Source organism: Alligator sinensis, unplaced genomic scaffold (genome assembly GCF_000455745.1).
Source record: "Alligator sinensis unplaced genomic scaffold, ASM45574v1 scaffold232_1, whole genome shotgun sequence".
NCBI lineage: Eukaryota > Metazoa > Chordata > Crocodylia > Alligatoridae > Alligator > Alligator sinensis.
This window is the reverse complement of record NW_005842517.1, coordinates 39414-65409: the sequence shown is the minus strand read 5'-3', so window position 1 is coordinate 65409 and position 25996 is coordinate 39414. Positions and strand designations below refer to the sequence as shown.

The window sequence follows — 25996 nt, the reverse complement described above, 5'->3', positions numbered from 1 at the left end:
GGCAAAAATGTTGGTGTCCCTGGCAAGATGCAAAATTTGCTGTTTATATTATTATGAATGGTAGAGTCTGATTCTTAAGCAAGATTTACTATTGAGATCTATCTATCTATCTATCTATCTATCTCAATAGTTAATAATAAAACCAATAATTTGAATAGAATTTACAGCTGCAACAATAGATGAATTATTCCACCGCACTGGGTAGTCCCACTTGCATCAAACAACCTCAATGATTACATTCATCTGGTGATAACATTTAAAACAGTTTCCCTCCATAACCCAGGTTGACTTCCCTCTGGTCACACTCCCCTTCCCATAACAATAAATGGCAATACAGCTTTAACTATGATCCACACTAGGTGTCAGAGGTGAGGTTATGCTGCTCCAGGGATGGTGGACTCTCTGCTCTTTCTTGGTAACTCAGCCAAAAAAAAAAAAAAAAAAAAGTCTCCAATCAGCCACTGCAGGTAATAGGCTTCTTTTCTTTAGTTTCTTTCTGAAAAATACACCTCCTGCGAACACTAGGGGTTGAGTGTCCCCTCATATACCCATGCAGATTTGGGATTCTCACGGTCCACTCTGGGCTCTCTCTCCCCCCCAGCACCTCCACATGCAGACAGGGGATTCCCTCTGCAGGCCTGTGCCTGCAGTACAAACCTTTCCAGCCCAAACAGAGGACTTACATCTGCAGGTCCCTGACCAGGCATTCCCTGACCAGGCAGCTTCTCCCAGCTAGCTCTTTCCCTGGGTACCTGTGTCCCTGATTGCACAGCTCTGACCCGGGTGGGGAATCAGCTTCTCCTGGGATGACTGAGGCTTTCCTCTGTCCTGAAGTCTGCTCCCCAGCAAGCCTCAGCAACATTCCCTCTGCCTGTTCGGGAAGAGGGTCTGGTGTAGGTTCCAGGTTGGTGTAGCTCTCCTACAGCTTCTCTCTCCAGCTGCTTTTCCCACCCTCAACTTTTATGGCTCCACAGTAGCCAATCAGAGCCCAGAGTTTGCAATGGGGGCTCTGGTTACAGTTCAAATCCTCATAAAAAACATGCATTTTGCATAGCATACCCTCCATTTGGAAAAGCTATTGAACCCTCTGCAAACTTTTTACCGCCTTTTTTGCAAAGTTCTTAGGCACAGCCCACCCACTCAGCTTGCAGCCAAGCAAGACTTTGCAGCTGTTACATTATTACTTTTTTTTTTTGCTGGTAGTGGTTCATTTAAGTATTATCTAGCTGGTCACCATCTTGTAGAAGAGAAGATTTAAAATATTTCTCTCCAGTCTTAGAGAAGTTGGGTGAACATTAGTTGTGCTTGATCATGCAGCTAGAAAACTAGTGAAATACCCTCTTGCCACCCAGCTTCCCTTGCTCCCTATCAACAGTCCTGGAAATATCTAAGAGTACTTTGTGGCTTTAGGCCCAAGTAAAACAAAAACATTAGTCATGGCCCCAGAGATGATTCAGTGAGTAGGACAGTGGTTCTCAACCATTGTAGACTTAAGGCGCCCCTGGATAGATTCAAGGCGCCCCTCATCAAATGTCAGCTCTTAGTTTTTACTCATTTTCTGAGTACAGAAAAATACTGGAACAATTTGTCTGTTGCAAAGAACTCAAAAAGACTACAGTAGGTCTGAATGTTTTTAACACTATGGCTTCCTATTTGAAATCTCTGGGTTTATCTTGTGAATCATGTTTACACACTTAACAATGTTAATATTGCATGGTGCCCCATCATACCTTTGGCAGAATCTCAAGGCATCCCAAGGTGCTGTAGCATTCTGGCTGAGTGTCACTGGAGCAGTGGCTCTACCCCATACTGGACTGGCCAGTAGCAACACGCTATAATGATCAGATGTCTACCTCAGTCAGGCTTAGAAGTAATAGTTTATTCCTTATGCCATTTAATGACTGGGAAAGGCAAAGCAAAATATAACCATAATATAGGAAGGGAGATTCTGGCTACTAGAAACAGAGATGATTTGCACAAGAAATAGCTGGAAGGGCCATTTGAAAAGTCAGAACCACACAGCTCAAACCATAATGCTCCTGTGTGCAGGGCCGTCCCTGGGGGCAGGAATCGGGGCAACCGCCCTGGGCTCCACACTGTGGGGGCCCTGCGGAGCTGGGCGGGGTGTCTGTGGTGACTCCACGCTGCCTCTGGCTTCACATCTGGCTGCTTGTCCCTCCCCCCGCCGCCCACTGCTGAATCCATGGCCTCCAACTGCTCAGCACCCCCCCACCACCGAATCCGCCACTGGCTTCCTTGCATCTGGGGGGGGGACCCTGCACAGGCTGATTTCCCCAGGCCCCACACCCTGCTTGGGTTGCCTCTGCCTGTTTGTCATGATTACTGGAGTAGTGCCGTGATGGCCCAGTTGACCGCCTTCTAGCATGTTAGGGGCTCAGTCAAATATCTCTCTGGTTCTGTTGAGCTTGGTTCCTAATCCTCTCCAGTGTTTGTTCATCTTCAGCATTCAGTTTACAAGGCCCTTCATGAATAACTAACTTTTTCAAGACTCATGCACCCTTCATGTTTATGCCAGGAAATGGAAACAGCCTGCAACTAAAAATATGAAGAGCCACAGTGGGCACATCTCTACATGTCCCTATGGCACCTTTGTTACTGCGCTGTCATTTAGTACTTCCTTTTGGAAGTACTAAATGACTCAAGTAAACAATGACGGTGTGGTAACAGCCTCTACTGCATTGTGCATGGTTATTTTTAGCTGCTAAGTCACTGTAGCAACACGCTATAATGAGGGCCCATGTTGCTACAGCGATGTAGCTGCAGCGTCACAGTTTGTGACTGCTGATGCTATATCACTGTAGCGTATTGCTATGGTGATGTAGTGTAATGTGTAGACATGCCGAGTATGTAACTTGTTACTTAATACAATGAGATTGTGATCCAAGAGTTTTTATTTCCTTTTTTCATTCTTGCTGACATTAATGGTAGGAATTATAAATGTTCTGTGTCTGGGAGAGCAAAGTTCTCAGACAATGCAGATTGTCTGGAACCTACGCAGATATTCCAAATAAGTCTTTAGTCAAGGGAGCTAGAAAGCTGACTGCTGAATATGTTTCTGCATAACAGGAAGGGAGAAGAGTGATCCTACTTTTTGGAACCTAGAAATGTTATTCTGGTGGTGTCCGTTACTTCCATCTGCCTAGGTTTTCAATTCATGTGCCAAAACCAGACTGGCATGTCAGTTCACCAGCCAATTGCTGATATAACTTTGCGAAGTGGGATTCCTCTGACTCGCAGCTTTGTGAGTGTTATAGCACTGAAAACATTTGCATTAATTTGACGACAAGAGGAAAAAGAAGAAATAGAAAAAGAGTAACCTATTGCTTTCTGTTTAGGAGCGATTGGGTGACATCTTATAGGGTAATGGTGAGCAATGACAGTCACACCTGGATCACTGTCAAAAATGGATCTGGTGATATGGTGAGTACCATAAAATAGGGGCTTCATGAGCAATATGGAGTTAAACATACTTGGGGAAGAAAACACATTGAATTTTGAATTTTCAAGTTGTATTACATTTTTTTGGTATATAATTACACAATGTGTACAATTTACAATACAATTTATACAACGTATTATAAAATTATAAAATGTGTACGTGTGTGTGTGTGTATATAACCAATTGTGTATATATATTAGAGAATCTCCATGAAGCATCTAAGGAGGTACATATGCCCCTAGACCTCCCCATTATCTGAATACTCTTGTTCTGTCCCACCTTGTACTGTATACATTGGTTCTACAGAGTACCCTCCACTGGTTTTGCAGAGATAATCCCTCCAGCTCCTTGCACACACTGAGATATAGGTGCAAGGAGCTAGATCCTCAACTGGTGTGTATTTCCTGGCATCAACCAAATTACACTGATTTACAGTAGATGAAGATCTGTCCTGATGTGTGAATTTGAACAGAGACATTCTCAGCCAGGGTCCCACTGACCTCATCTAAATTTTAGGGCAAAGCATGGTACACAGACAATAGTAATTCATGGTAAACAATTTTGAATCAACCTTGGGAATCTGAATACAAAGGTTTAAATTGTCAGTGTGTATGTAAGGGGCCCAGACAATCACATGCTTTGTGTTGGGAGAAGATCCAGGATTGTATGTTTTGGGTGTCCCCCAGTCCTTAGGTGTGTGTTGTCCAAGAAGGCTCTGGAGGAGATGGGCAATGAGCTCCATCTCCTCTTCAATCTGGCTCACTTATAGTTGACTTGTTAGAGCATTTCTTTTTGGAGATTCCCTCTCCTATGACTCAAGGTCTTATCAGGGTGCAGTCTAAACCCAACTTCTGAGGAGTACCTGATGTTACAACCAAAGGTTCCCTTGATCCCTTTGAAGAGCTAAACCTGACTTTTTTTATGTTTGATCCTAAATAGATTTTTGAAGGAAACAGTGAGAAAGAGGTCCCAGTGCTCAATGTGCTACCAGTGCCCCTTGTTGCACGATATATCCGTATAAACCCTCGATCATGGTATGGAGAAGGGAGCATATGCATGAGAATGGAAATCTTAGGCTGCCCTCTTCCAGGTAAGCATCATTCTTGGGTATAGATGGCAAATACTGTCAGAACCACAATACTTAGGGTGTAATCTTAAAGCCTGTCCTGGTATTTGATTTAATATCTCTTTTTAATAAAGCGTGTAAAATACAACTGGCATAAATAGTGTAATTCTGTTAATTGGAACAGTAAAATGCATAGTCTGAAAAATTGCACATGTAATCTAATGAGGATTTCTCTTATGTTCAGATGAGGTGCAAAGTCATACACCTTATTAAGTGAACATGTTCCAGGAAGGTATTAAAATTACACTGAAATATTCACATGTGGGTTTGATACATTCATAGATTTTTAAGGCCAGAAGGGACCAGTGTGAACATTTATTCTTACTTACAGCATAGCACAGGCCATAGACATTCCTTGAATTAATTCCTGCTTCAAGACCGATAGCTATGGTTGAACTAGAACATATCTTTTCAGAAAATGTATCCAATCCAGATTTTTAAAATTCTGGTAATAGAGAATCCACCATAATCCTTGTTAAGTGTCAAATGTGGGCGAATTTACTTCGTGACTATGGAAGTCACATATCTTGACATTTAGTAAAGGAAAATCTTTTAAATGCTAGACTTTTCATTATACATAGTAGTGCACAAAGTATCCCAATTTTTGTCCTTTGGAAGTTTAAATTGTTATGAAAATAAGACATTTAATGTTATGCTGGTGCTAGGACAATAAAGGGGTTACTGAGCAGAATATTGCTATAATTACTTCATGAGTTAGCAGATACAAGGTAGGAATTCAAGTTCCTTTATAGAGAAAAGGCATTCCAGATTTCATATCGCCTCAAACCTATTATATGTTTTCATTAGATATTTTAGAATCAGGTTTATGTGGGTATATCATGTCAATATATTTTTGCATCCGTTTGTAGAAGTTTTTTCTCCCCTAAGGTGGTCAACTACTGATTCTAAATCCTTCAACTGCATTCTTCTTTGATCTTAAATCTGGCATCTTGGGGATAGCTCTCTCTTTTTTTTGCAGGGGGCTATGAATAGTATTCTCAAAAATACTAGAGCCAGAAAAAGAACTGCCTTTCCAGAGCCTCTCATTACTGCTTTAACTGCTCCTGCTGCTGTTCAGAGACTTGCTGCTTCCAGTTCCACTGTTGATGTAGGGTCTTCACATGCCAAACAGAGGTAGCCCAATTTTTGTCCTTTAGAAGTTTAAATACTTGTGCAAAACAAAACAAAACAAAACAAGGTTATACTGGAGCTGGGGCAATGAAGGGAGCGTTCTACAAGCAAGAAGGGATTATTGGGCAGAACATTGCCATAAAAACAAAGAGATTGTTGTCATAAATACTGGAGACAGAAAATAGAATTAACAGCCATGGTGGATTATACTACACTTCTTGGACTGTGTGTGAGGGAGCTAGGAATGTCCCTCCTGCTATGTACACTTAAGTGCACGTAGAAGTCTAGTTCATTGAAACCAACATTTTGGAAAGCTCAAACCTATGGGTTGCCTTTTTCCTGCTGTACTGATTGTATGTGTTGCCCTAGAGGCAATATTTCAGACCACTGATTGAAAGTACAGAAGGAAAAAAAAATCTGGTGGATTGGCAGAGATCAGTAGGTACTCTACATTTCATGTGGGGTTAGATAAGTATGTACAAGCACTTTAGAAATCGAAAAGAAGCAAATGAGGAGTTATCTAGCTACCAGTGTACAACTGTGGTAAATGCATGTGCAGGATGGGCATAGAGTAGTGGTGCCTGTGGGCCAAATTTGGCCCATGGAACCATGGTAAGCAGCCTGCAGGGCTCCTCATGGCTCGGGAAATTTGGTTATTGGAAATTAGTGGTAATTAATACTGTCACCCCTCCCCTGCTGTCAAATTCCCAAGCCTTGCATAGCCCGATCAGGACCAGGCCATATCCCCTTCCCCCTGCATGATGGAGTTGGGGCCAGACCATGTCCCGTTCCTCCCATGTGGCTGGATTAGGATTGGGTCCAGTCATGCCCCCTCACCCCATGCAGCTGGATCAGGGCTGGCTTGCCCTCTGTCCCTCCTCCATGCATCTAGTTTGGCCTCACCACACCCACTGAATTGAACCCACTAGCCAGATCTGGCCTGTAGACAGACCAAGCTTTGCCCATCCTACCCATGGGGCATAAAGGTTGAGCACCACTGGAATAGAGAAATGAAGGCAGTGCTGGTACCACGTTGAAGAACATCATATGCTACAGGGCAACAATTTATTCCCAGCTCTGTACTACTCCACTCTCTTTACTCAAACCAAAGGAGAAAAAGAACAAAGTGAATACAGTTTAAGAGAGAAATGTTTTTAAAAGTGCAGTTATTGCTTATGTAAGAAACAAGGACGTTTGTGCGTGATATCTCTTGGACCAACTACCTGATTGGAATAGACTTGGACAAACTTTCCGGTACTATGGTACCCTTCCTCTGGCCTCTGGGAAAGAAGTAGATACAGCACAGCTAAATGTAATATCTACTTATATACTGGTGAACCTCAGTTAATGACGTGCACATGGATCACATTCTGCTCAGTCCTCACTGTTAGCCCTCAATAATTTAGGTGGCTTCACTGCATTTTACCTGTAGACAACTTCTATATAGAAGGTTAAGATAGAAAGAACGTTCTGTCTGCAGCAGAGGAACAGTACTGAAAGGTCTAACTGAAGAAGATGAAGAAGGTACCAGGTGCTTAATTCACTTTGTAATTTGAAAAAGGTTGCTTACTCTGTATGTCTCTACAGATGCAGCCTGACATGCACAGTTGCCTCAGAGGAATAGCTGTACTTTTTTTGCTTGTTCTTTCTCAAGTCTAACATAAAGTTGAAAGAAACTGGAAATGATCAAAAATACCTAAAACATAGAAGACAAAAAATCAGATGAGCTTTTCATGGATTTATCTTTCTCGTAAAATGATCACAGTAGTAGATGAATTTTCAGTAGGATAAGTTGTTGCAAAACATTAAAATGTACAGAGTTCTCTTTAAAAATTATAACACTAAAACTGTTTAATCAAATCTGAGCCAAGATATACAACCTGATTTCAGCTACTGCATGGTCAAGTAAATACCCTATTTGATATCCGACTTTTTTGCTGTAGTTGCCTAAAATGGTGTTAGAGAAGAGTATTTATTCTTATGAGTTGTTTTTGACATGCTACTCCACACCTTCAGTGATGAACAATCATTTACCCAAGTTGATCCCATTGACTTCAGTTAGATTACACAGAGAATAACTGCTCACTTGGAGTCCCAGACTGATTTTACTTTTATTCTGTTAGAGCCAATGCCTGAAGTAGCAGGAAAATTCAAGTTAACTTTGCCTGAGTCTGGGTTGTAGAAAAATGAGTCCAAATTCAATAAGGATTTTGGGTTGTAGCCAATATATTATAACACTACAGATTCATCAAGGGAGATGTCAAACAACACTGTTACCCTCAAGAAGTTTCCTTTTACTTTTTCATTGTTACATAAAATGTTTAGATAAAGTGTTATTCTTAGGCAGCATTTCCTAGGCTTAAAATGGAAAAGGTTGCTAGAAGCAATAATGTTTGTAGAGTCAGAATTAACTTTAAATATACTCATTATAAATGGTTAAAAAATTAGAAGAAAACTTTTAAAAGGTGATCTCTAGTGATTAGGGACTTGATTCTTCTCTCATATATACAGATTTTAACTGTCATACAATTCACCTATTGGAGTTTCCCCTGATTTACACGGGTGAAAACAAGAGAATAAGCAGAGACTATCTAAAGAGTATGGTTTCATTATTGCTTTAATGTGTCATGTCAATAGTATAAATAGACCATGTGAAAATAAACCTATCAGTCATACGAATGGCTGTCAGTCTAGGTTTTCAATATGATGGTTAGTATCTATGGCATATTCAGTTTGCTAGAGACCGGTCAAACTTGTGCCTATTTGTTATGAGCAAGGTACATACTTCCATCAGCAGAGGCTGAGATTTTTAGTTTAGTTAATTAATTTAGACTTTTATTTTCCTTTAATCTGAATAAGAGGTAGAGTTATAGCTGTTTTATTGCACTGGATATCTCAGCCCTAGTACAGGAATAGGAAACGGGACAAATGGAAAGAAAACTAAGGGCAATTACATGGAGTTACATAACAATAGCACTTCTGAATGTGGACCTTCACTTCAATGGAGTTGCAGGTGCAACATCATTGACGTAAAGGTGAACTTGAAAAATGTGTGATTAGGATAGACATACCTTTTGTGAATTAAAAAGGGAAGCCTTAAGATTATGCCATGCAAGGTGTTTTGAGAATGTTGATTTCATCCCCTAGTTATTGACAAACTCTTTTCAGACACAGCATTTTACACCAAAACTGAAAATACAAAAGTCTAAGAAAAAAACAGAATTAATATTATTTTTATAATTATGGGGTACCAAAGAATCCCCCCAATCAAGGAATAGCACTCTCTATTAGGCAATCAGTACACCTAAGAGCTCAAATCCAGATGACATAGGATTCAATATGAGTATGAAGCTGAGAACAAATGGTGGGGAAGAACTGGAGGATGACATTATAAACTGAAAAGACTTTAGCACAAAGTTTATATTTGCTTTATATAATTAGTTTTGATTAATGGAAAGCCCCAAAAATCCTGTTCTGGAAAAATGAATATTGTGGCGGTAAAAGTGCTTTCTCTCTCTCACTCTCTTTCTTCCTCATAGAATTGGAGCTGGAAAAAAGTTTCTTATGTTTTATGCCACCTAGTCTCATTTTGGGAAGAGCATAGGTAGGAGGCTGTCAGAATCTATTCTTTCAGAGTACTCATGCAAGCCAGTTCATAAATTGGCTGTGCTTCTGGCTTAAAATGGAAGTTAAAAGTTTTAAAAAACTCAGAACATTTTTTTTCCTGAATTCAGAAATGACAGTCTTTTGGGGGCTCTTCATGAAAAAAAAGGGAGATTGTTTGAAATGATGCCATGAATAAATAAGAATTTGGATATGGGATATGTTAACACCAGAGTATTTTACAGTAGTTTTGCATATCAGTATAATTTACATCAGTATCAGAAGTAAAGAGATGATCAATTATCTTGTGGTTGCTGCTGCAGTAGGCACTATGAGGGCTCCTCTAGATCTTACATGAATGCCATGATTAACATGTTAATAATTCCATTAATGGCAAGGGTGCTACATGTGCAACCTGTTTAAGACACTATAAAATGGCAAACCATCCATAAAAATGTTACACATATAATGTAGACCATTTTTATGCCTGGTTTATATAACACCTTAAATGAAACATGTAGTATGTCCACACACTGGTGCTACTTGGGGCAGATGCCTGACAGTGGAGGTGTGGAGGTTTTAACTTGCTGGTGCAGGGGGAGCCCGGGATCATGATCCCAGGCTCACAGTGCACTAGCATGTAGAAAGAGCATAAATAGGATATGAATCCTGATCCCAAACTTGTGCTTCCTGCCATGCATATGTAGCATGACTTCTTTTTGCATGAAAATAGATTGTTGCTTCCAGGGTGATCCTGCCTCCCAGCAAATGACATTTGGTGTGAGGGTTGGGAGTGGTTTTATAATTTCCTAGGTTATATTCTTGCTTCAGTAGAAATATATGGGCTGAACAGATTTACAGCAGAGCCTGACAAAATGTTCATTCTGAAGAGAGATGTAAATTTGTGCACATTTTAGTAACGGGAGCACGATAATCTTCCCATTATATGAATATTGTCATTTTGAGACATTTCCACCTAATCTGCAATATTAACTCCTATTAAAACAAAAGGAACATTTGATCCAAGGAGAAATGAAAAACATTCCTAAATTAAAGGCAATGGATATAAGTGCTGGGGATAAATCAGTTGCTCCTTGGTATTGGTTGGTTGACAAAATGTCGAGTATTCTGACAAGTTTTAAGCATTTATTTTTTATTAATATCTTTAAACAGTTTTTTCTAATGCTAGTAAATCTGTTTCCTACACCATTAAACACACTTTATTCTGCTGCTTCTGAGAACAGGTTGTTACATTGTTTGCATGTGATATATTTCAACATGAGGAGCCATTGAAAAGATTTAATATTAAGGATTACCATTGTTTTATAGTACTACCAGACAAAGTTACTTATTTTTCCTCTCCTCCCTGTTATATATGAATAAGGACCTAAAATGAAGATGATTCTTTAACATGCACTTAGCACCCTTGACTTGTCAAAAGCCACTTGATTGCCACACGAGAAGGAATATATATATATCTGTTCATTTGGCTGGGTTTTGAATTCCTGCCAGTTGGACAGCAAATTGAGGTTAGGTGATCTTGTTGCAGGGTGAGAATTTTGCAGCTGCAATGGGTGGACAGGTTTTGGAGGAATAAAATATTAATGACACTATTCTAATGCTTGTGGTGAAACAAAATTTCAACATTTCTGATGATGAGGGCTAGAACATGGAGGTGTAGAACAGGATAATGAAATAGAATTAGTAGTGGGGAAAAGCTTGAATTGTTTATAAGATTTTCATTTTTATAAGATTGTATTAGTCTTAAATCATTTCCTGGCATGCCAGGCATAATAATGCATGTACTGCTTATATGCTTTATTGATACTGTCACAATATTGGAAATATTCATTTTGTAATCATTAAAAGCAGCTGCTACCTACTTACTAACTGAAATTTCTTCTTGTCTAGATCAAAGTATTCCCTGTGAGCCAGTTCTACACATTGACAAACTTTTCATTTTGAATATTTTCCACTTTAATTTGATTTTTAGCATTGTGTCCTTGATTTTTTTTTCAGTGAAACAGCTTTTTCTGTTTCGAACTAGACAGTTTCTAATCAGATCTTCTAGAGTTTGGTGAAACTTCCAAAAAACAATGTTTCAATTTCCTACTAAAAATGAGCAATACCTAAAATTGGGGAGTGTTTCTGATTTTTCAAAATTACTTTGCACCTCTTTAACATATAACATTACAAATTAAATTTTTAGCGTGCATAGGATATTGTATATAGGAGTCTAGGTAGCTTGGACTTTTATTTAGCTGAATTGCCTGTGTGCTTACCTGGAAAGTCAAGGAAACACAGGTTTTCTTTTCCCTTTCATTTTAACCTTGACACCAATTTACTAATTGACATCCCATGGGTTTAATTAGATATGTGATGGCCTGCAAACTGTTGTGTAATTTTTGCACTGGTCACAGCAAACAGGGCAAATTATATCCATTAATTAAAGACAGAACTGCACTCATTTTAAACTAAAAAAGACACAAAACTCCTTCAGTGAATTTAAGAAAATACTTACTGAGAAATAATTATTATTGCCAACAGTGGTTCCAGTATTTTTTCAGGAAGTACATAGACTATGAAAATGTTCATAAATGAAGTAATAATTACTGAAACTATATAGTAATTAATTCTTCTAGTAGAATGAGAACATCTCCTGGAGCTTTTTCCATTGACATGCCATTACCATCCTTTTGCCTTATACCTGTTTGACACATCATTTCCTGGTTTCAAAGCTCCAAGATGCCCCTTGACTTCTGTTACTTTAGATTCACTGTTAGTGCCAAGCAGATGTCTCTCTTATAATAACTTTGCTGCTTACTTGCTCCTGTTTTGTTTAGCAAGAGTTGATTTGTATGGTAATTAGCAACATTTCATAGTGCTGTTTGTTAACATTTGCTGTTTAAAAAGACTTCATTTCATATGCATAAGAGAATCAGGTTGAGATTAAAGTGGTGTCCCGACATGCTTTTTCATTGGTCCTCTCTCCATTGGGAAATTATTTGTAACTCTATGCAAATTCTTATATTTCTTTTCACAGATCCAAATAACTATTATCACAGAAGAAATGAAATGACAACCACAGATAATCTTGACTTTAAACACCATAACTACAAAGAAATGAGACAGGTAGGCCACAGAGAACTCATGTTCAATGCCACTACGAGGATGTGTGTGTGGGGTGGGGGAGGGTGGGGGGTGGGTTCCGGAGTTGGGCTCTTATATTAGATAGCTGATCTCTTTCTTCCCCTCTTTTTACATTTTTAATAGTATGTTTAGCAAGGGGATGACCCTAGAAAAAGTGACTTTATGCACTGTTGAGCACTCTTTTCCCATACATGCTAATTGCAAATGACTTTTTCAGCAACATCTCTAATGTATTTCATTGTGAGATTGACCAAAGAAGGGCGCAGATAGAAATTATGTTTGTCTTGCAGTTGGCCCCCTGAAAGCGCTTTACAGCTGTGCTGTGACACACATGCACAGCTATAGAGTGCTTTTAAAGTGGCTGATCGTGTGACAATTTAACCCTCATGAAATGTGGAATCAAGTGAATGTGCCCCACGTTGGACTGCCTTAAGAAATTTGTATTTCCTAGGATTAATCTGTTGCATGATCGGGGCTGGGCTGATGTAGCCCAGCCCTGCCTCCAGGGCTGTAGGCAGGAAGGAAGCAGGGATGGGGAGGGGGAGTGAGCTCTCCAATGGTTTGCCCAACCTGAGCTAGAGGGGGTGGGTAGATTGGATGCCACCTCATAGCTCCGCCCCTCCAGTCACCCCCATCCAGCTCAGGGCCACTCCCCTATTCTCCATCTCTTCCTTCAGACAGCCACAGAACTAGGAGGTGGGATGAGGGGGCAGGGCTGGGGGAGATGACCGGCTCCTCAGCTACTAACAGGTTCCTCAGGCTCCTGCAGGCAGGCTCCTTTCCCCCCACCCCATCAGGTTAGGAGCTTTAACTCCCGCCACTTTATGTAAAGCGTCATGAGTTAGAGCGGGGGCTTGCATATCTGTCAGTGCCCTAGAATGACTTTTCCAGCAACCTCTAATGTGTTTTATTGTGAGATTGACAGAAGAAATGTCCATCAGCAAGCCTTTGTATTTTTTACTACTTATCAGTAGGTGGAGCATTGGACTGCATTATAAACCATGAAGATAAATACATTTTGGACCTCAGGAAACAGGTTTCTTATTTAGGGCTAACTTATTTCAAAAAGGTCTGTGATGCTTCTTAACAATACACTTTTGGGCTGCGAGGACTGAACAAAAGCCCTGTGGGGGTGCATCCACACATGCAGGAACATGTGCTTGCAGCAACTCAAATAGGAGTAGCATAAATTTAAGCCGGGGATCTTTGCCTCAGTGCACATGCCCATTCATGCACTTTGGTGTGGGACAAATTGTCACTTGGGGAAAAACAACCCTGCCCAGCTCCTCCCAGATCTGCGGCTAGTGGGAGTAGAGCCTGGGGCCAGCACCTGTGCTGGCCCCAGCAGTATAAAAACCTGCCCTGTGCTGGCTCCAGGAGTATAAAAACCTGGCCTGGCAAGCAACTCAGGAGCTCCTTGCTCTCAGGAGCTTCTAAGCCCCAGCCAATTGGTATCTGGGGACACTACCCCTTGTGCCAGATGGACTGGTGAAGCAGCCCTAACTGAGAGTTGCCTGCACCCCCTACCTACTGAAGCAGTTTGGCAGTGGGGGTCGCTGCCTGGCTATGACCTGCTGCCACCTGTGACAGCATGTGGCCTCAAAGCTGCATGCCTACCAGATTTGAATGGAGACTGCATGGCCACAGTAGAGGCATCCGCACCTCTGGGCCAGCTGCCAGTGGGCTGTGGCTGCAAAGTTGGTCTTTGTGTGGCGCTGCTGCCATATGTGCCGCTGCTCTGCCTTCTGGGCAGCTATCACCCAGAAGATGTTCTTAGTGTGGTAGCCTGCTTTGAACTGTTACAGTGTCTTCCTGGCCCCAAGTGGCCATGAGGTCAGCTACCTCCAGCTGGGTCCTGGGTGTTAGCCTTGAGCAGGCTTCTCTGCCCGGGTCCTGCCGCTTGCCTCACTAGCAGGAATTCTGGTGTTCTCTGTTTAAAAACTGCAAAATCTCTGACAAAAAAAGCCCAAATTCACTCTTTAAAATATCCCAAAATCCATGTTCTTCCACAATTAAAACAAAAGACCACTATATATAGAGAGAGACAGACAGACAGACAGACCAGTTGGGCAATGTTTTATTGATATATTTACAATTTTAAAGCAATTTGGAAGCCAACCAGTATCTCTATCATCATAAAAAAAATTTTTTTAAATATCTGTAAGTTTTGATGTTTGCTTTTGGTTTTCTTATCATAGAACAATTAGAGTTTCCCCTGACCCCCTCACTAACTAGGATGCGGGGACAGCTGCCTCTGCAGTCACAGCTCCTGCCAGCAGTTCTCAATCTGTCTGGCAGCTGGGCACACTGGGTGTGTGATGAGGGGATGTGGGGTTTGCAGGAGTGGAGTAGGAAGCGGTGTGGAGAGATGTATGTGTGGAGAGGGATGTGGGGGGACATGGGGCGAGTCGGTAGGTGTGGGTGGATTGTGGGGGTCTGTGAGGAGGGGACTGCTCAGGAAGGGTGGGTCCCCTGCCCCCCTATAGGGTGTAGCCCCCCCTGCACAGCAAAGGACTGTCCCACCCACAGGGCCCGTCCACAGACTCCCTTTTTTCTGGGGTTTTATTTTTATTTTAAATTTTATTTTAAATTTTGATCCTGCGCTGAAAATATGCAGCACAGGGAATGTTTTTTGTTCCCAGCGTGCCTCTTGCCACATCTCAAACTGCTTTGAGACATGGCAGGAGGCACATCAGGGCTCATCTAGATGCACCGTGGGAGTCTTTTGATTGATCTCAAAGGACAATGATTCAGTATCCTCATGTTTCTAACCAATGTCATGTTCATGTGCCTGTTATTAATTTATGGTAAAAAAAAAACTACAGGTTTGTTTGTTTTTTACCATAATGGGCTATTAAGATAGCTATTAAGATATTTAAGTTGATGAGATATTTTCTACTCAAAGAGTGCAACTACACATGTCCCTCATGGCACAGTTGTTAGCGCACCATCACTTACTGCAGCATCTCAGCAACGCTCAGTTATTTTTACCAGCTACGTCACCATAGCAATACAATTATAGTGAGGTAGCTTGTTGCTATGGTGATGTAGCATCAGCATCACTGTTTGTGCTAGCCAACAGTACACTGCTGTAGCAACAATGCTATGGTGATGTAGCAGCATGTGTAGATGTGCCCAAAGACCACAGGGGAATCATAGAACTGGAAGGGAGCTGTACACTCCCTTCAAGGCATGAACAGGAATTATTGGGCTCAGATGAGCGTGGCAAGGTGCCTGTCCAGCCTTCTCTTGAATATCTGCAAGGAGAGTAACTGCACCACTTCTGCTGGGTGAGTGTTCCAGATGACCCTTACAGAGAAGAAGTTTTTCCTTATATCTAACCTAAATTTATCCTCTATTAGTTTATGCCCATTGGTCCTTGTCCTCCCTTGAGGTGCCCTCCTGAATAGTTGCTGTCCTAGTTCTTGATGCTCCCCCCTGAGATACTTGTAGGCAGCTATCAAGTCACCTCTCAGCCTTCTCTTACTCAGGCTGAACAGGCCCAGTTCCCAGAGTCTCTCCTCATAGGGCCTATCCTCCATGCCCTTAATCAAATGGGTGGCCCTTCTTTATACCCTCTCGAGCTTATCCATGTCCTTCTTAAAGTGTGGTGACCAGAACTGGGTACAGTACTCCAGGTGAGGTCTCACCAACACTGAATAGAGAAGGAGGAATACCTCCCTGGATCTGTTTGCCACACAGCAGCTGATGCATGCCAGAGTTTTATTGGCCCTTTTAGCAGCCTTGTCGCACTGTTGGGTCATATTAATCTTCCAGTCAATCATGACCCCCAGGTCTCATTCAGATGTTGTGCCAGCTGGTAGACCACAGCTCATTTTATAGTTGTGGTGAGGGTTCTTCCTACCCAGGTGAAGGACCTTGCAGTTCTCCCTGTTAAACCTCATCTGAGTTTGTTCCACCCATAAGTCCAGTTGCCAAGGTCCTCCTGGATCTTTGCCCTATCCTCTGGGGTGCCCATGCTCCCCTACAGCTTGGTGTCATCTGCAAACTTAAGCATTGCACTTTCTACCCCTTCATCCAAATCGTTAATGAATTTATTGAATAGCGTGGGCACTGATCCCTGGGGGACCCCACTGGAGATGGCCCTCCAGGATGAAGCCATACCATCTATCACCATTCTCTGGGAGCGGCCTCTGAGCCAGTTGTTCACCCACCTCACTGTAGATTGGTCCAGTCCATTACTCTCCAGTTTGTTAGAGAGAATCCCATAAGAGATAGAGTCATATTAATCTACACATGAAGTCTAAGTAGATAACGTCAACCTCGTGTCCCTTGTCCAGATGGTTAGTGACCTGGTTGTAGAAGGACGCAAGGTTTGTCAGGCATGATCTGCCCTTGAAAAAGACATACTAGTTGCTGTTTAGTAGCCCATCAGTTACCAGCTTGTAGTTGATGGCCTCCTTAACCAACTTTTCTAAGATTTTACCTGGGACTAAAATCAGACTGACTGGTCTGTAGTTTTCTGGGTCATCCCTCTTCCCTTTCTTAAAGATGGGCACCACATTGGCCCTCTTCCAGTCATCTGGGACCACTCCTGAGTTCAAATAGCTTGGCCAATGGTGCTTCTATAAGTTTGGCTATTCTTTTAGGACTCTTCGGTGCAGGTCATCTGGTCCAGTGAACTTGAAGATGTCCAAATATTGTAAAGATCCTTCACCTATTCTGGGCTGATTCTGTTTAAGTTGTTACCTTCCCCTTGTTCCCTGGGACTCTGATCAGATGAGCAGCCCCCATTGGGTTTCAGGAATACTGACACAAAGTATGTATTCAGGAATTCTGCCTTTTCATGTGCATCAACTGTGGTCTGCCCGTGTGTATTCTGTAGAGGTCCCACAGTGCAGTCCAATTTTTTTTTATTGCTCTCTATGTACCTGTAGAAGGACTTTTTGTTGTTCTTTTTTTTAATGGTTGCCTTTTTGATCTCCTGGCCTGCCTTAACTTTCCATGTCTTGTATCTGCAGGCCCTGGCAATGAGGTGTATTTCTCCCTGGTTGCTGAGTCATTCCTCTATTGCATATACACTACTTTTTTCTTTTTCAATAGCTCCCTAATATAGCTGGTGAGACAAGCAGGTCTCCTGGCTCTCTTTCTACTTTTGCCTGTGTGGGGATTGCCTGTTTTTGAGCCATGAGAATTGTCTCCATTGTTTCTGCACACCCAGATTGTCCAAATGTCGGTTGCAGAGGGCCTCTCCAATGAGCCTCTTGAATTGGCCATACCTCCTCCTTTCTTCCCAATCTGATCCTTCCTATGAAGCCTGTAACCCTTGTAACCCGGGTGTACCCAAGTACTGTGCTCTCCTCTCCAGATAGAAGGGATGGGTGGTAGGGAGGGAGGGATCTGCAATATGCAGGCCAGATCACTCTACTCCCTATAAAGTCAGTCCAGGACAAGAGATACTTAACTATATGTAGATTTATTAATATATACACAAATTAAGAGAATTTCTATTAATAAGCATATATATACAAATATAAAATTATCATGTCCTACAGTATAAAATTATGCTATGTCCTACAGATAAAGGCTGAAAGATTACACCCCTCCAGGTCACCCCAAACAATGTTTTGATAGACAGTTGATCTAAAATAAACAAACAACCGTTAAGTACAGGTGAGCACGTATAAATACAATTAAACAATAGGGCTGTGCAAAACTTTGGGTGGTGAGTCGATGTAGAGGAGTTTTGACTCAATTTTGTGGCTGAATCTCCAAATCTGAATTGAATTAGGGGACCAATTTCAAGGTCCAAATTGATTCAAAGCTCTCTGAATCTTTGGAAAAGATTCGGAGAGCTTCGGCGATTTGGACAGTCCCCAGTGGCTGCAGCAGGGAGCCACTCCTAGGGAGGGGGGAGGGTACCATGGGAGGACCCCTGTCAGCCCCCCCCCAATCCCCTCTGCTCCCCAGCTCGAATCTCTGAATAAGATTCGGCCGAATCGAATTGGGACAGTGATTCGAAACACCAAATCGAATCACTGTCCCCTGAACAGCCAAATCCAAATCTGATTAAACAATAGGTCTATTAAACAACAGTCAAAACACAAATATACAGAGGCAAGTATAGGTAAGTATGTATAACCATTAGGGAAGGGGTTCCAGCACTGTCCCTTAAGAAGTTTATATATAACACTCTAGTAAACTACTTAGGCACAAAGTTAAAATGTCCACAAAATATAAGGCACAGTGTCACAGAGTATGGCCATTTTCCCACAAAATATAAGGCACCTCAACAACTGGTTAGCTCAAGCTTCCCTGAGGATAAACTGTCTCACAGCTGGGGTAGCTCCCCTCCCCTGTGGGAATCCACTCCTCAATAACTTACAACTCCAGGGCCTGGATGGGTGGTCCTTGTCCCTTTGGCTGAGTTGCACCTCACAGGAGGGGCCTCTTGAGCCACAGGCTCCCCTTGGGCTGCTGCCCATAGGGAGCCCTGTGCAGTGTTGCATGCACTGAGGGCTCTGCTGGGGGTTGGAGGCCTGGGCCGCCTCGCGCAGTGCCAGGAGTTAATCCGCTCCTGGACGCTCTGTGCAGCATCGCCTGCATCAAGCCACTAGCCTCATGCTGGTGGCTGCAGACCTGAGCTACCTCAAGCAGTTTTATTCACTCCAGGGTCTAGCTCCATGCAGTGCCACCTACACTGAGTTCCCTGGCTGCTTGCCAGGGATTGCAGACCCTAGTCGCCTCATGAAGCTCCTAGGATCTGGGCTCCATGCACCACTGCATGCACTGTGGTCCCAGCCACTCGCCAGGGGTTGCAGACCTGAACCACCTCACACAGTTCCCAGGCTCTGTGCTCCATGCACCGAGCCATGCACCGACACTGGGTTCCCCACGGCGGAGCTGGAGACGCAGCCACTCACTGCTCCCACTCACGAAGAGGCATCTTCGGGCTCTTCACAGGGTGTTGGTTCTGCCTGCTGGCCAGCTCATACCAGCTCTTCTTTGCCCATCCTCTTCTCTATCCCTCAGTGTGTCTGCCACATGCTGGGCATGCAGCTCCTTTTATTCACTCCAGAGGCTCCACCCTGGAGTGTTGTCGGACCTGCAAAGAGCAGGCTACAACCAGGTCTGGGGTTCTCCTCCCCTGCCCCACCTGGGCAGGGGCAGGGGCAGGGGCAGGGGCAGGGCAAGCCCCTTCCTAGCATTACCTGATTGGTGGGTGGGCTCCGCTAATCATAATGAAGATTCTCTGAGCCTCGGTGTGCTGGGCTGTATCGGTAAGTCCACCACACCCTTAATATTAACTGCCCAGTCATGCATATCATTTCACCAGGTCTCTGTCAACCCAATCAAGTCAAATTCCTCATCAGCCAGAAGGAGTGCCAGTTCCTCCAGTTTATTTCCCATGCTTCTGGCATTCCCATAAAGGCATCTGAGCTTTCTCTTAGTCACCTCAGTTTTTCTGTCATGATGTCTCAGCCTCAAGATGCTAGAACCCATATGAACATCTATGGTTTGAATGCCCTCCTGTCATTGTAGCTAGTGGATTCTGCTTCTACAGTGGAACCTTCTCCCCGGCCCCAAGACATGCCTAGTTTAAAGCCCTGTGCAACAAGCCAGTGACTCTTGTGGCAAAGAGCTTCTTTTCTCTGCTCATGAGATAAATGATGTCCCTGGTGTGGAGGACACTATGGCTAAAGTGTGCACCAAGCTCAAGGTATCCAAAGTCCACATGGTGACACCATCTTCAGAGCCTTTGGTTGACCTCCTCGATACACTCCTCCCTCCAAAGCATTAACAAAGTGTGAGAAAAGGTTATTGAGATGACTAGATAGCAAAATTATGAGCATTGAATGAGGGATATAAATGGCTGGAGATTAAAATATAATAGCTGTGGAAAACTTGTTTACAGATCACTTCTATATCATGTTGTTGTGAGCATATTGTTTCATCTGAACATATTCATTTGTGTGTTAGACAGTAGATACATTTAGACAGTAGATACATTTTGTGTAAGGATCACACATCGGTATGATTTGAATAGTTGAGAATGTACTGAGCTTAAGAACATGTGATTCTTTATCTATTGCTGTAGGAAGGGCAGGGATTTGAAATAGTAAATTTAAGTGATTTTTTTACTTAAAATTGGCAGGTCCAATATTTAAATGTTCAATACATTGTACATCAGAAATTTCAATATGCTTTTGAGCTATCATTTTTATGAGAAAACAGTCAGGCACTAAACTGAAAGTCATAACATGGCTGAACTTCCAGATTGCTTCTTTTTCCACTTTCCATCAAATTCAAGCAGGTTTCTTCATAGGGAGGAATATTCTTATGCATATTGGTCTGACATTTTGTTCTTAGAGCGACCCAGTGTGCTCATCATTACACTCTTTGCAGACTAAGACTTTTTTGGTCAGCAGAATTTTCAAATATTTTAATATCTTAGGTGGTCATAAGAATAAAACAGATAAATATGGTCAGATTCTTTGCTCAGCCATCCTAATGTAAATTCAGCTCAGTTGTAGTCAATGAAGTTATTTTGGATTTAAACTGATATAGAGTCAAATAAAAACTTGACCCAAAGTTGAGGGACATTAAGACAGTCACTAGGACTGATGCCATGTAAATGCTTATGAACCAAAAAGGAAGTCTAATTTTAGGCAGTCTAATTTTAATCCTTCCAGACTTAATTATGTCCTTTTAACATCAAGTAGACAAAAAAATCTAGATTTATATCACCACAGACATAGGTGTGGGAAGTGCTAAAGAAATATTTCTTCCTGTCTTGCTCCTCAAATATAAAGATAATATGTTTGGACTCAAAGTATGTGAATCATTTTTTGTGTGCTGAATCTTCAGTATATTTATGCTGCATGAGTCACCATTCATTTTTATTGAGCAATTGTGTACTGAGTCACACATTTAGTTCACTAGAGATTTCATGGCCTATATTTCCAGCACAAAGATTAGACAAGTAGAAATTCAATTGGCATAATTAGTGTCAAGAACAATAAGTCTACATGTATTTTAGATACTAATTGCACTGAGACAGGTTGGTCATTTTGGAAATATCTTTGAAAAAAAGCCCCACCTTTAATAAGAAATGTTTCCTCAGCTCTTATATAAGATGGAGAAAGTGGTGAAAATAAATAAGGGTAAAAATTATGAGCTGGTCAGTTTTGAACTATACCCTTTGCTATGCTTTCTGATGCTATCAGCTTCAGTATGTCAGTATTGGTCATGTCACTGCACTCTTGTCTTTGTGCTTGTAGGCAGAAGATTGTGGTAGGGAGATTCAATACTATGGTAGCATTTCTTGAGCGATATTATGTAATTTAATCATTGCCTTTATGAGTCCTCAGATAACCAGTCTGGTCCAATAGATGTGGATTTCCCCATTCAACATAATAATGTCTAGCTGTTCATGTTATTAATGCCAGCTTTGTTAACTCCCTCACTGGTGAACATTTTAGAAAAGATATATAACTAACATATTATTCATGCTGGCTGCTTCTCATGGATACTATGAAGCCAGCAAAAAGTGTCCCGTGGACCATGTTTTGGAAATAATTATCCCATATTACAATTCATCAGCTGTTTGCAAGAGGTACAGTTGCCCCCTCCCCATCTCTCATCTGTTTACTTAGAGAATTTTGTGAAGATCAAAGAATCAAATTTACTGGGCTAAATTTTGTCCTCTGAAGTGCATGACAGGTTCAGGTCCAGTGGAGGTCAGTAGGGGTGTTCCTGAGACTTTGAGAGTAGGCTTTGGACTATAATCTAAAAGTATTTTTCATAATACATTTGTATGGCAAACACACAGCATAGTCATTTAAAGCAATTCGTAGAATTTGAATAAAGTTGGATACATGTGCTGAAGACAATTAGGGCAAAGGGGCAGAAAAACTCTTTTTGAAACAAAGCTCCAGTAAACTGAACACAGGCAAAACATCAGATAATTTCGGAGTAAGTAATTTTTATTTCTACGAAATATTTTTATAACATTTTTGTACATTGCAAACCTTAGAGTCCAAGCATTCCTAAATTTCAGAGAAATTCAAATTCCAAACCAAAGGCAAATCTAGGTTATCTCTTTATAATATACTAAAAAAAATAATAATCTCAGAACCTTATTTTTTCCCCTGGTAGATAACAGTTAATTCAAGTGGGATTATACTCCAGGACAGAGAAGTGGGCCCTTAGATGAGAAACAGTGTTGTAGCTTATCTTTAATTATGGAAATGGTTAGATAATGCAGAAAATTCCTCTGATTGAAGCACAAATATGTTTATTAACAGTATAATATTTCCATTTGAAGGAAAAATATCCTGGGACCTAGAACCAGCCTCATTTTACCACCTTAAACCCTTTTAAAATTATATGGAATGGGCAGTGTTGCTATACATTTGAGACCCTCAGACTGAGAAAGTTTCTATGGCAGTGGTACCCAATCAATCGATCATGATCCACCAGTTGATTAGGGAGCTTCTTTTAGTCAATCCTGAGCTGGGAGCGGGGCTGGGCATGTGTGCCCCCCCCATTCCCCAGCCCAGCAGGTCAGTCTGGGGATGTAAAGAGGTGGGGGCCAGATCGAGGCCCCCGCACATGAGTGACACATGCCCCTGGAGGCTGGGGGGCATGGTAACTGCCCGCAGGTGGTGGCAGCAGTGACAGTGGCAGGGGCATGGTAGCAGTGAGTGGGGAGCTCCTGCAGGTGGCCGCACTGAGCTTGGTGGTGAGGGAGGGGGGGTGGCAAGCGGTGACTACCCACAGGCGCTGCTGGCAGTGTCAGCAGTACTTCTCTCAGGGGGCGCACTGCTAATCTCAGTGGGTGCACATGCACCCACATGCACCCCCTATGCATTGCCAATGCCCCTATGGTGAGGGAGGCATGGTGCAGCCCAGCCAAGAGCAGGGGAAGGTAAGTGGGGCTCCAGCCTTGCTGGGTGGTGGAAGGATTGGAGCCGGGGGTGTCATCTGCGGGGGATCCCACCACTGGGCACACCCCGCCAGAGACTCTGGGGGCACCTGATTCCCCACCTCTGTGTGGGATGGAGGAGTTGGAGGTGGCTGCTACTCTGCCTTGAGCCCCACTGCAGTTGGCCACATGCGGGTGCAGCTCAGCTCAGTGGCAGGATGCACCTGGTATTTGGTCACCCCTGGGCCAGCTGCAGCGGGGCTCAGGGTGCAAAGTCCAGCCTTCAATGACAGCTACCTCTGCTACACACAGCTGGGGGGGGCACATGTCCCCCCACAAACTCAGGGCAGTGTGGGCAGCTGCTGCAGTGGTGAGGGAGGAAGTGCAGCTGAGCTGGGGCAGGACAGATCTGTGAGCAGCTCATCAGGAGGGTGTAGCAAGGGGGGCACGCACCCCAGGAGGGCATGGGATCTGTATGCAGGTTGGATGGGGCAGGGCAGGCTGCAGCTGTGGGCTGGGGCTGGGCTCTTCCCAGTTGGGGGGCTGGCCAGCCGGGAAGAGTCTGACCTGTGGTGGTGGTGGCAGCACTAACTAAGGGGGGCTGCCACCACCATAAGGTTTGAGAGGCCCTCAGGGTTTGAACCATACTAAAACCAAATTCTTTTTATGAGAAAATACATAAATGGCACCCTCAGAGCCCTCTGAAGAAACCCATCAGTCTGAATGTATGCAGCCATTGCAAGGTTAAAAGAAATAAAGAATTCATAATTACAAACAAGTAACAATTCTCTCTTAAGCAAATGTACTTCTGAAAATACTTTACAATCCTGCTGGTTTTTATTAATACGCTAACCACATATTATCATAGACTGCCTTTGATAGTTTGTGCAGGCATGGGGAAAAGGCTCTCTAGTATTTCAGTGCCTACTGTACAGGTTGTCTCATATGGAGAAGAAAGAAAAGTAAGTATGAAATATGTTCATTCAGGTTGCTTATTCAGTGCAATCCCAGGCTTTTTGAAAGAATTTATGATGTACATCAATGAAAAAGATGAACTCTCAATACTTCAGTTGTATGGATGATTTTTGGATCACTATTTATCTTACAGGAATTGTTGCATCAGTTTTAGCAGTAAAATATTATAAATCCCTCCAAAATTAAAACCACGTGCATTGTTTCACTTGATGCATATTGATTTTTATAGTAACTTTATAAGTCTCATAATATTTTAGTTATACTTCCACTGCTTGTATCATTGAAAATGTAATGAAAAAAATAATTCCTGTCACAAATAGTATCCCACTAGCTACACTCTGTTTCATCTTCTAAAGGATCTTTGCTTTAGCCCAAATAGAATGTAAACATGATTTAAACTATTAAGGGCACCAGAGTAAGCTAACTGAACGTGAAGGAAAGATAGGAAATACAGCAAGATACCAGCCTGGCTAAACAGAAATGTTTCAATGACTTGAAACTCAAAAGGAAATCCTTCAAAATATATCCTACTGTGGTGGAATATAGGAGTACTGCATGGACATGCAGGGAGAAAATCAGGAAGACCCGAGGCAAAAATTGAGATACAACTACTTAGGGATGTAAAAATCAATTAAAAAGGCATTCTACAAGTACATGAGACATAAATTCCTTCACTTGGGACAGAATATTCACAGGTACAGTTAAAGACTAGGCTGCAGAAAAGAACTTTGGGGGTCCTTTTGAGACAACAGTGTACTTTTGTTGCTGATAGCATACTGGGCAGTATTAGTAGGAGTGTCACTTGAGAAGTCAAGGGAAGTGATCCTTCCACTCTGTTTGTCACTGATGAGGCCCACCTGCAGGACTGTATCCATCTTTGGGCTCTGCACTTTAAGTAAGACTCTGGTAGAGAGCAGTGGAAATGATTAGAGGTCTAGGAAACATGTTTTAAGAGGAAAAGGTGGATTAACTAGGATTACTTAGTCTGGGGAAGACTGAAGCGAGGATGTAAAAATAGTCTTCGAATACCTGAAAAGTGGTCTGTGGCTATAGGAGGCAAGACAAGGAAAAATGTTCTTACATTGCAGCAAAGGAAATACAGGTTAGAAAAACTTTCTTACTGTGAAGGCAGAATATTGGAACAGACTCCCTAGAGGGGATGTAGAATCTCCATTCCTGGAAATTTTCAAGAGCAGGTTAGATAGACACTTGGCTAAGATGTTTTAGGCAGGGATGATTCTGCCTTAATCAGAGGGTTGGACTAGATGGCCTCCTATAGCCCCCTCCTCTTTTCTATGATATTATGATTATAAGATTCTAAAAGCACATTTTTAAAATGTAACATGTGCTTCAGGGCCTTATCTAAATGTGCTTAAGGTCAGTAGAAATAAATACGTTAATTCCAACAGTAGGCCTGTGTGAATAGGGACGTATTTGATTTGAATTTGGCCGATTTGGATCACTGTCCTGAATTGATTTGGCCGAATCAAGATTCAGCGCTGATTTGGAGAGATTTGGTGATTTGGATTGGCCGGGGAGAGGCAGGCACAGCTGGGTGGCTCCTCTGGCTATGCCTTCCTCTCCCTGGGTGGAGGGAGCTGTGGGAGAAGTCCCCATGGCCGCCCTGCCTGCCCCCACCCTAGTCCTGGCAATTAAAAAAATG

The 25996-nt window shown here is 42.4% G+C and overlaps 1 protein-coding gene across 1 annotated transcript in view; it reads left to right on the top strand.

Annotated features, from left to right (window-relative positions):
- The window catches only part of CPXM2 (carboxypeptidase X, M14 family member 2), a gene marked incomplete at its 3' end in the record, with an annotated part of 143062 nt that overhangs the window by 88213 nt on the left and 28853 nt on the right, over positions 1–25996 (top strand). Inside the window, exons 5-7 of the mRNA XM_006031600.3 lie at positions 3357–3441; positions 4400–4550; positions 12364–12452. Of these exons, the coding sequence (XP_006031662.2) occupies positions 3357–3441; positions 4400–4550; positions 12364–12452 (325 nt within the window). The remainder of the gene's footprint in view (positions 1–3356; positions 3442–4399; positions 4551–12363; positions 12453–25996) is intronic.